The sequence below is a fragment of the Pimephales promelas genome, chromosome 11, assembly GCF_988280905.1.
Source record: "Pimephales promelas chromosome 11, fPimPro1.hap1.1, whole genome shotgun sequence".
NCBI lineage: Eukaryota > Metazoa > Chordata > Actinopteri > Cypriniformes > Leuciscidae > Pimephales > Pimephales promelas.
In genome coordinates this window covers 36,874,834-36,886,444 of record NC_142779.1, presented here as the reverse complement: position 1 = coordinate 36,886,444, position 11,611 = coordinate 36,874,834, and the positions used below count along the sequence as shown (strand labels likewise).

The 11,611-nt window shown below is 43.4% G+C and overlaps 1 protein-coding gene across 9 annotated transcripts in view; it reads right to left on the bottom strand.

Annotated features, from left to right (window-relative positions):
* Positions 1–5,709: 5,709 nt before the first annotated feature.
* The window catches only part of vit (vitrin), a 31,854-nt gene continuing 25,952 nt past the window's right edge, over positions 5,710–11,611 (bottom strand). For all 9 annotated transcript variants that reach the window (XM_039690649.2, XM_039690651.2, XM_089117372.1 and 6 more), the window contains 3 exons: positions 10,749–10,975; positions 7,751–8,264; positions 5,710–6,688 (listed from right to left, as the gene is read on the bottom strand). In XM_039690649.2, coding sequence (XP_039546583.2) covers positions 6,510–6,688; positions 7,751–8,264; positions 10,749–10,975 — 920 coding nt within the window. In that variant the 3' untranslated portion in view covers positions 5,710–6,509. The remainder of the gene's footprint in view (positions 6,689–7,750; positions 8,265–10,748; positions 10,976–11,611) is intronic.

The following is an 11,611-nucleotide window of genomic DNA, read 5'->3' as shown; positions in this document are numbered from 1 at the left end:
TGTGTTCTCTCCTCTCTAGTGTCAGCAAAGTTTGATGGTTTGTCTGGGCAGGCAGTGCATCTCTTGCATCACTTTTTGCCTGACAAAAGTGAGAGTAAAATACCATTATTTATAACGTTTTGTTTTTGATAAACGACAAAGTGCAACAACAGTGTTTGTTTACTGCAGCTCGGAAAACATAACCGCGTCGCGTGTGTTGCGTTCATATGCGCGTGCACGAAATGAAACTCGCATTTTTCAAGCAGAAATGTGGAGACCAGAGAAATACTGTACAATACGTGAATGATGGCACTCCCAATCAAAGTACATATTATAAAGACACTGATTATCTAGTCTCAGTGTAGTTAAAAACTCTAAACAACTGCACTAATTATGCAAGATATAAACCAATGTATTGGCAATTTGACATTGATTGACTATTGATTTATAGGCTATATTGAATTTAAAATGATGATTAGCTGGACATTCTGGTCAATATGAATGCAAATCCCTCAGTAAATAACCATAAATCAAGATTTGCTTCAACATGCATAAAAAAAAAATAAAATAAATAAAAATCATAGGCTACTGATTCCGAAAACACCCGGGCTGTAGAGAGAACCAAAGTTAATCCCAAAAGCCAAAGTTCAGGGTTGTACTTTATTATTTTCTTCTTGTTTGTTTACGTTAATATTCACTTGTTATCTTAACATTCTATAAAAATGCTTTATTCAGTAAATATTGTTTGTTTGAACCTTATTCTGTTCTATATTGTTGTACTTATTCTTTGACTGTTTTGTTTAAAGGAGGGAGGATTGTATTGGGCGGTATTAAGTGGCAATGGCAAATGGTTTACATGGCTCACGGCATCACAGATCAGGTAGAGGGCCCCTTAGCAGAATTTTGCTTAGGGCCCCAGGGGGAGGTCAGGATTGGCAAAAAAAAAAAAAAAAGAATTGTATTTTTTCCTGAAATCTAAGCGTTTTTTATTTTTTCGAGTTTTTTCCATTCAATCCAGATTATTTCTTTTCAAATAAATAAATAAATAATAATTTAAAAAACAATAAACAACAATATGATGAACTCTTTTGCTCATTTGTCTCATCTCTGACATTTTGCAATCTTTATAAATAATTATAAGACCATAAGATGAGGCATTGCGTTTGGACATAAACACGGCCAGATAAGGCAATTTGGAAGGGGACAAATTTAACTGAATATATTCCTTCATATAGCCCGTGAGGGGGGAGGAGGGGGGGGGGTGCCCTTTTTTCAGGTCAGAGCAACTGCCCCTCAAAATTCCTGTGCACGTCCCTGGTCGTGAATGTTTTATTGCATGGATGGCATTCATTCCCGTTCCCATTCTCGGTCCTTCCCTGCTGTCTTTCTTATTGCTGAAAGATGATTAACGCTACATTAGTGTATATTTGGTCTGATTTGAATTTGCATACATGAGATTGAAGGTGATTATTTTACGTTTTAATAAAAGTAGCCTATATTAAAATAATTGTTCATAAGTATTCGAATTGATCCAATAAAAAAAAGCTGTGAAAAAAAATGATTCCTATATTTTTAAAATAGCCTAAGTCTAGAAAATAATATTAACATGGATGTGTTTTGTTGTTGTTGTTGTTATTGTTTGCTTTTGACATTTAGCAAAATACAATGATAGACAAATATGACATATTCACATGTAACTACTTAGTTAAAAAGTTAGAAAAATGAGAGCTACAGAATTAGAAGAACAGTGACTATCTCTTTAGGAGCATCAGGAGTGTAGCACAACTGTGTCCACCAGGGGGCGCTGTACACCGAGTCCTGACCAGACGAGACAAGGCATGATGGGAGATTTCAAACTTCTTTAATTCGATATGAAAACACATTACATGTACTCGCCTGCTTGTGTGATTTCATCAGGATTTGCTGCTTCAGTCAGCTTCTAGTGCATTAGCCTTCACCAGGAGACAAACTCAATCTTTGTGTGTGATCATGTTTGTGAAACACATTTAGTGCCTTTTTCCAGTGTCTGAATCCACTAATCACAAATACATCATGCTTCACATATTGAATCTTTCTTCTGTGAGTATTTGATTTTGATGGTTTGTTTTTGAGTGTAAGTAATGGCAGGACATTCATCTCTCTACCCTTTGACAATGGCGTTTTATTGTAAACTATAGCAGGCAATTAATGTGGTGTAATCACAGAGGTTCATGTTCTGCACTCTCACCAATGACACGACAAGCATTACTCACAGATATCGTTTGTACCAGAGACAAGAACATAGACGAACCCTTCATTGTTGTATTCAGTGGATTCATCTTTCATTAATGCGACTGTAGAGTTATACAGGGCTCCTGTGGACGAACAAGCATAAGCATGTGTTGAATATGTGCTAGTATTGCCCCTGAGGGTCAGAGCAGTTCATCTTCCAGGCCACCAGAGGACAGTCACGTCCTGAGAGTCTGTTATAAGCAGTACATCATTGATGTTGCCCAACTATTCTATTCTATTCTCATTAGCACAGCTTATTGCAGCAATATGAATTGTAAATAAAACTGACTTTATAAAACTAACTTAAACAGTATATAAGTTGTTACCCAACTATTCTATTCTATTCCCAATAGCACGGCATATTGAACCAATGTGAATCGTGAAAGCACTAAATAAAATTGACTTTAACATTCATTAAAAAAAGGAATGGCAGTAAAAATTCTACAGCAAGGCATTATTTATCTTATATTAAAATTGCAAAAAAATTGAGCAAAATTTTGATGGAATGAAGAAAGCCAAGGCTACATTTTGTGCTTTTACATTGTTTTGCAAGACTTTTATTAATTGTTCTGCAAGTATAACCAGTATGTTAATTTGTTCTATTCTATTCTATTCTATTCTAAATAGCCCAACTTATTGAGGCAATGTGAATTGTGGAAGCACAAAATATAATTGACTTAAACTTGACAACTAATTGACAACAAAACATCTTATTATTTATTTTATATTTAAGTATAAGGCAAATATATAAGCAGGCAGCTCTGGGACGGCCACCGTTACCTTGTCTGGGAGAGCCGGCAGCTCTGGGACGGCCACCGTTACCTTGTCTGGGAGAGCCGGCAGCTCTGGGATGGCCACCGTTACCTTGTCTGGAGCTCTGGGACGGCCACCGTTACCTTGTCAGGGAGAGCCGGCAGCTCTGGAACGGCCACCGTTACCTTGTCAGGGAGAGCCGGCAGCTCTGGAACGGCCACCTTTACCTTGTCAGGGAGAGCCGGCAGCTCTGGGACGGCCATCGTTACCTTGTCTGGGAGAGCCAGCAGCTCTGGGATGGCCACCGTTACCTTGTCTGGAGCTCTGGGACGGCCACCGTTACCTTGTCAGGGAGAGCCGGCAGCTCTGGAACGGCCACCGTTACCTTGTCTGGGAGAGCAGGCAGCTCTGGGACGGCCACCGTTACCTTGTCTGGGAGAGCCGGCAGCTCTGGGACGGCCACCGTTACCTTGTCTGGAGCTCTGGGACGGCCATCGTTACCTTGTCTGGAGCTCTGGGACGGCCATCGTTACCTTGTCAGGGAGAGCAGGCAGCTCTGGGACGGCCACCTTTACCTTGTCTGGGAGAGCCGGCAGCTCTGGGATGGCCACCGTTACCTTGTCTGGGAGAGCAGGCAGCGTTGGGACGGCCACCGTTACCTTGTCTGGAGCTCTGGGACGGCCATCGTTACCTTGTCTGGAGCTCTGGGACGGCCATCGTTACCTTGTCTGGGAGAGCAGGCAGCTCTGGGACGGCCACCGTTACCTTGTCTGGAGCTCTGGGACGGCCATCGTTACCTTGTCTGGAGCTCTGGGACGGCCATCGTTACCTTGTCAGGGAGAGCAGGCAGCTCTGGGACGGCCACCGTTACCTTGTCTGGAGCTCTGGGACGGCCATCGTTACCTTGTCTGGAGCTCTGGGACGGCCATCGTTACCTTGTCTGGGAGAGCAGGCAGCTCTGGGACGGCCACCGTTACCTTGTCTGGAGCTCTGGGACGGCCATCGTTACCTTGTCTGGTAGAGCCGGCAGCTCTGGGACGGCCACCGTTACCTTGTCTGGGAGAGCCGGCAGCTCTGGGACGGCCACCGTTACCTTGTCTGGAGCTCTGGGACGGCCATCGTTACCTTGTCTGGTAGAGCCGGCAGCTCTGGGACGGCCACCGTTACCTTGTCTGGAGCTCTGGGACGGCCATCGTTACCTTGTCAGGGAGAGCAGGCAGCTCTGGGACGGCCACCGTTACCTTGTCTGGAGCTCTGGGACGGCCATCGTTACCTTGTCTGGGAGAGCAGGCAGCTCTGGGACGGCCACCGTTACCTTGTCTGGAGCTCTGGGACGGCCATCGTTACCTTGTCTGGGAGAGCAGGCAGCTCTGGGACGGCCACCGTTACCTTGTCTGGGAGAGCCGGCAGCTCTGGGACGGCCACCGTTACCTTGTCTGGAGCTCTGGGACGGCCACCGTTACCTTGTCTGGGAGAGCCGGCAGCTCTGGGACGGCCACCGTTACCTTGTCTGGAGCTCTGGGACGGCCATCGTTACCTTGTCTGGTAGAGCCGGCAGCTCTGGGACGGCCACCGTTACCTTGTCTGGGAGAGCCGGCAGCTCTGGGACGGCCACCGTTACCTTGTCTGGAGCTCTGGGACGGCCATCGTTACCTTGTCTGGGAGAGCAGGCAGCTCTGGGACGGCCACCGTTACCTTGTCTGGAGCTCTGGGACGGCCATCGTTACCTTGTCTGGGAGAGCAGGCAGCTCTGGGACGGCCACCGTTACCTTGTCTGGGAGAGCCGGCAGCTCTGGGACGGCCACCGTTACCTTGTCTGGAGCTCTGGGACGGCCACCGTTACCTTGTCTGGGAGAGCCGGCAGCTCTGGGACGGCCACCGTTACCTTGTCTGGAGCTCTGGGACGGCCACCGTTACCTTGTCAGGGAGAGCAGGCAGCTCTGGGACGGCCACCGTTACCTTGTCAGGGAGAGCAGGCAGCTCTGGGACGGCCATCGTTACCTTGTCTGGGAGAGCAGGCAGCTCTGGGATGGCCACCGTTACCTTGTCTGGGAGAGCCGGCAGCTCTGGGACGGCCACCGTTACCTTGTCAGGGAGAGCAGGCAGCTCTGGGACGGCCACCGTTACCTTGTCTGGGAGAGCCGGCAGCTCTGGGACGGCCACCGTTACCTTGTCTGGGAGAGCCGGCAGCTCTGGGACGGCCACCGTTACCTTGTCTGGGAGAGCCGGCAGCTCTGGGATGGCCACCGTTACCTTGTCTGGAGCTCTGGGACGGCCACCGTTACCTTGTCTGGAGCTCTGGGACGGCCACCGTTACCTTGTCTGGTAGAGCCGGCAGCTCTGGGACGGCCACCGTTACCTTGTCTGGTAGAGCCGGCAGCTCTGGGACGGCCACCGTTACCTTGTCTGGAGCTCTGGGACGGCCACCGTTACCCTTGTCCCAAACCTACATTTTGAACTTCATTTAACTTACCACTATTGGCCATGAGTTACATGAATGTTTTTGACTTTATTCTTTGGAATAAATCTCAGCATATAAATCTACTCATCATGTGTGCCTGCAGTGTTAAGAACAACAACAACAGAAACAAACACATTTGCTTGCATACTATGGCTTGACAGATTTATTACCCTAAATAATTATCAAGAGTTTAAAGATATTCTCTCCCAGACACCTAACATTTCAGTCCAAATCCATGAATTAGCTGGGTTTCAATAATCATTTTATTAAAAATTTCATTAAAATATTGGATAAATTGTGTCATCTTAAACAAAAATACAAGCATTTTTATATACAAATACAAAAATTACAATATATGAATTTAAAATGACAAGTAAAAAACTTTTTAGGTCTATGATCAACATCTGTTCGAATGGATAAGAGTCATCAAACCACACAACCGGAGCTTTCTGAATGTTGCCTTTCTTCTTCCTTTTTTTGTAACTTCCTTTAACAACAGTCATAATACTCCAATACTGGTCATCTTTGTGCCTTGACAAATATCTTGTACATTACAGTAACATCAGTCAGTTCATGCATGCATTAACAATCCTGTCTTCTGAACATCTGCCAAATCCCATTGGTTTAGCACATCATTTAAAAAGATTTTTCATTTACAATTAACAAACATTTTCTTTGCTTGGCACTTCTATCTTATGCAGACAGTTCTTTTGAAAAAAAGATATTATTGTTATTATGTCATTTTTCATATTATTGTGTTTAGCAAGTAAAATATAAATAATCTTTAAATGAAACAATCTATGCAAATACTGTAAGCATGTGTTTTCTCTCATACCAATTCAAGTCCGTCACACAGTGATTCAAAGTCACTGAACACACATTCACTGCCATTGTTAAATGACCATTTCCACTCTGTATTTTGTGTAAATAGCAAACTATCAAAACATGCTGCCCGCTTCTAACAGCACTAAGCCAGTAACACTGGTACTGTAACTGTGTGGTAATGCACTTGCTCCTTGGATTTCTGGTGATATTCCTCAATGTTTCAGTTACGTGGTTGGGAGTTGAATTCGTTGCAGATGTTGTGAATAATTTTTGATACATACTTGTAGAGGTTGTCGAACTCATCGACAAAGAAAGAGTGCTCTCTGTCCGGGTCAGTGGCGATGTATTCCAGCTCGTCCTGCGCTGCCCAGGCGATCCCGATGGAGTACGCGATCACACCTGGAGCGGGAGAGACAGCAGAGGAAAACACTTCAACTTCCATCACATCACACCGCAAATACATGCTCGGAAATGGGCACTTCCATTATTCAGGGCCTAAATTTTAGCAACAGCCTGTGAATTATGACGTTTTTAATGTGACTCTAGATCTACATCCTTGGCTGGTCCTGGTACAACATTCCCAAAAATCAGTCACTTGGCTTGACTAACTCTTTTGCAAGAAACCATTATACTGTTAAACATGCGTTTCTTTTCTCAACTGTTTACGTTCACAAAGCAGAACTGGCTGTGCTTAAGTGAATACTCACCATGACTGGTATTTTGACATGATTTTGTGTCTATTTTACAGCACAATAAGCTGAGAAAAAATAACAAAATGTAGTACTGAGAGGTGGCTTTATGTGCACAAACTTTGGGTGGGAGCAGAAAATATGTGTGACTGGGTAAAATGTGATATCCCACGCCGAAATTCAAGTCCTGTGACACCAACAATATTCATCTGGAGCATATGAAAGGAGTGAGTGAGGAGAGGCGGGGTTGTGTGTCACTCGCTGTCAAAGAGATGACAAAGAGAGAGAGAAAGAGACACTGGTGTAGTACTCTGCGCAAAATGAGTATTGAAACGTTTCTTTCAGTATCAAAATGTATCGAAAAATCTATATTTTTGACAACTCTACACCTTATTACTTGAGATGCCTTTTTAAAAGACTAAAATTGAGAACTGTATATGTTATTTATTATGTGTCTAGTGGGAGTGACTGCGTTACACACCCCTGCTGTAATACACACACATCTGGCGGGTTTGCGGGTGTTAACTTGAAGGCCTGAAAACGGACACGAGGTTGCTTTATTTCTTCTCGATACGCAGCGAGTAGCTGAAAGTGGAGGCGGAGCTATGAAAGATAGGGGTGTGGTCCTGTTGGGTCTGGGCTTGTTTGTTCTGGTTATTTCGAATATCAACAGCGTTTATCAGAAATCACTTTCTGCACCTTTTTGGTCTGTAAACTCGATAATGTCAACCTACGCCGTCCTACCTCGCGCTAGGCGTTTTGCCGCACTCACCTTTCCGATGTACCGCCAGCGCCGGGGCCCTCACGTCATCGTAGGAGCGTCCGTCCGTGATGACGATCATGATCTTACGCTTGTTGGGTTTGGATTTGCTGAAGAGCTGGTCCGCGGCGTACGTGATGGCGGCTCCCGTACTGGTTCCTCCGCTCCAGTAGTTGATGCGCTTGATGGCGTTCAGCAAGTCGGCTTTGTTGTTGTGCTGTCCGAAAGCGAACTCCAGCCTCTGCTCATACGTGTACTGTACGATTCCTACGCGCGTGTCCGTGTCGGAGATCTCGAACTCCCGTGTCACGTTGGCGACGAACTGGAGCACGGTGCGGAAGTTCCCGGTTCCCACGCTGCTGGAGCCGTCGATGACGAAGGCGATGTCGTTGGCGTTCAGACAGGTCTTGCTGCACATCAGGCGGTCGGTGTCACACACACGCTTCACCAGAGGCTGAACAGCTTTACGCAGAGCGAACCAGCTCGCGATCGGGAGCGAGTAGAAGCCGTTGGTTCTGCACACAGCCTACGGCACAAAACAAGAGAGAAAGTTAACCCCGAAATTAATATTACCCCATTTTCTACTCATCATCAAGCCATCCTAGGTGTGTATGACATTCTTCTTCATCTATCCATGATAAAAGTGTATCTATCCATCATAAAAGTGCATCTGTCCATCATAAAAGTGCATCTGTCCATCATAAAAGTGCATATATCCATCATAAAAGTGCATCTGTCCATCATAAAAGTGCATCTATCATCATAAAAGTGCATCTGTTCATCATAAAAGTGCATCTATCCATCATAAAAGTGCATCTGTCCATCATAAAAGTGCATCTGTCCATCATAAAAGTGCATCTGTCATCATAAAAGTGCATCTGTCCATCATAAAAGTGCATCTATCATCATAAAAGTGCATCTGTCCATCATAAAAGTGCATCTATCATCATAAAAGTGCATTTGTCCATCATAAAAGTGCATCTATCATCATAAAAGTGCATCTGTCCATCATAAAAGTGCATATATCCATCATAAAAGTGCATCTGTCCATCATAAAAGTGCATCTATCATCATAAAAGTGCATCTGTCCATCATAAAAGTGCATCTATCATCATAAAAGTGCATTTGTCCATCATAAAAGTGCATCTGTCCATCATAAAAGTGCATCTATCATCATAAAAGTGCATCTGTCCATCATAAAAGTGCATATATCCATCATAAAAGTGCATCTATCCATCATAAAAGTGCATCTATCCATCATGAAAGTGCATCTGTCCATCATAAAAGTGCATCTCTCCATCCTAAAAGTGCATCTGTCCATCATAAAAGTGCATCTATCCATCATAAAAGTGCATCTGTCCATCATAAAAGTGCATCTATCCATCATAAAAGTGCATCTGTCCATCATAAAAGTGCATCTATCCATCATAAAAGTGCATCTCTCCATCATAAAAGTGCATCTATCCATCATAAAAGTGCATCTGTCCATCATAAAAGTGCATCTATCATCATAAAAGTGCATTTGTCCATCATACAAGTGCATCTGTCCATCATAAAAGTGCATCTATCATCATAAAAGTGCATCTGTCCATCATAAAAGTGCATATATCCATCATAAAAGTGCATCTATCCATCATAAAAGTGCATCTATCCATCATGAAAGTGCATCTGTCGATCATAAAAGTGCATCTATCCATCATAAAAGTGCATCTGTCCATCATAAAAGTGCATCTATCCATCATAAAAGTGCATCTGTGCATCATAAAAGTGCATCTATCATCATAAAAGTGCATCTGTCCATCATAAAAGTGCATCTATCATCATAAAAGTGCATTTGTCCATCATAAAAGTGCATCTGTCCATCATAAAAGTGCATCTATCATCATAAAAGTGCATCTGTCCATCATAAAAGTGCATCTATCCATCATAAAAGTGCATCTGTCCATCATAAAAGTGCATATATCCATCATAAAAGTGCATCTATCCATCATAAAAGTGCATCTATCCATCCTAAAAGTGCATCTGTCCATCATAAAAGTGCATCTATCCATCATAAAAGTGCATCTGTGCATCATAAAAGTGCATCTATCCATCATAAAAGTGCATCTGTGCATCATAAAAGTGCATCTGTGCATCATAAAAGTGCATCTATCCATCATAAAAGTGCATCTGTGCATCATAAAAGTGCATCTATCATCATAAAAGTGCATCTGTCCATCATAAAAGTGCATCTATCATCATAAAAGTGCATTTGTCCATCATAAAAGTGCATCTGTCCATCATAAAAGTGCATCTATCATCATAAAAGTGCATCTGTCCATCATAAAAGTGCATCTATCCATCATAAAAGTGCATCTGTCCATCATAAAAGTGCATATATCCATCATAAAAGTGCATCTATCATCATAAAAGTGCATCTGTCCATCATAAAAGTGCATCTGTCCATCACAAAAGTGCATCTGTCCATCATAAAAGTGTAATATAGCCATCATTAAAGTGCATAGAAAGTGGATAGATGCACTTTTATGAGTAAAAATGAAGAGCAGTTTTGTCACAATTTCGATTTTTTTCTCAGAACTGTGAAATATAAATTCTTAATTGCGAGTTATAAACTCACTTGCGAGATAAAAAGTTGCAATTATCTTTATATTGTTTTATTCTGTGCAGAGGCGGGTGCCAGAAATAAGCCATGATACTAATCTGCCTCCATTCAACAGATTTTGCTCAATTTAAACCTTAAATACTGCATTAATTAAAAAAATTTCATCAAATTTTTTCTTATATTTTATAAATTGTTTTGTTACATAACTTAGAATTTTGTATTATTTAGTAACTTAAAATCCCCTTAAAAAACAAAATGTTAAAGAAAAAACAGTGAAATGAAATATAGTACATTAATTCTGGTCTGTTGTGACCGTGAACAACACAATACTAGGCCTAACCCTAACGACACACCAGAGGGATAACGTTTCTCGTTTCTCAAGGCACCCCCCCCCCCCCATATTAATACCTTGTCAACAAAGTTGGGCTCCACCACGTTCTGTTTCTCATTGTCATCTGGGCCCTCGATGGTGACGAAGAAGATGTTGATGCCGGACTCTCGGGCGAGCCGCGACGCCTCCTCCACCCGGTCCGTGGGCCAGCCGTCCACCAGCACCACCGCCACATTGGGCGCCCCGCCCCGGTTCCCATTGGCGTCGCTGAAGAAGTGCTTGTTGATGTAGGAGAGGGCCTTCCCTTAAAGAGCACAGAGCCAGAGTCAGCACAACACATGTACAGTTGTGCGTCTCAATCGAGCTCTGTTCGCCCCCAGCCTCGGCCCCAGGCGCTCCGTGGACTCAGCACAACTCTATCAATGCAGCAGTTACTCACACTAACTTTAATTGAATATTCAAACTTTGACCTCATGGATTTAATTAAATGTTTTTTAGAAATGCTGCACTCAGTGGACTCTGAAAGCTAACCCTGAGGATAAACATTAAAGTCCCCATGAAACCAAAATGGACAATTCCTGTTTATTATTGAGTATTGCAGTGTTTATACTAAATGATTTATCTGCGTATTAAATTCATGTCCCTGGTAATCTTGAATCAGAATCAGTTCCTCTTGTAGCATCTCTTCTCTCATGATGTGGGCGGGGCTATAACCTGTCACTCACATGAGATCAGCCAATAGCAAACCACAACCACAATCAAGCCCCGCCCACATGTGTTCTCATTCCAGTAGCGTTTCACTCGATATACGACACATTGAGTGTGTGCTGTAAGTGTCCCGAGAGTTTGGTGGTCACTGCAGTCCTCGGGGGTTTCAGAGTCCAAACCAGCGTGTTTGAGTCAATCATATAGAGAAGATGATTAAACCTCATCCACCCAG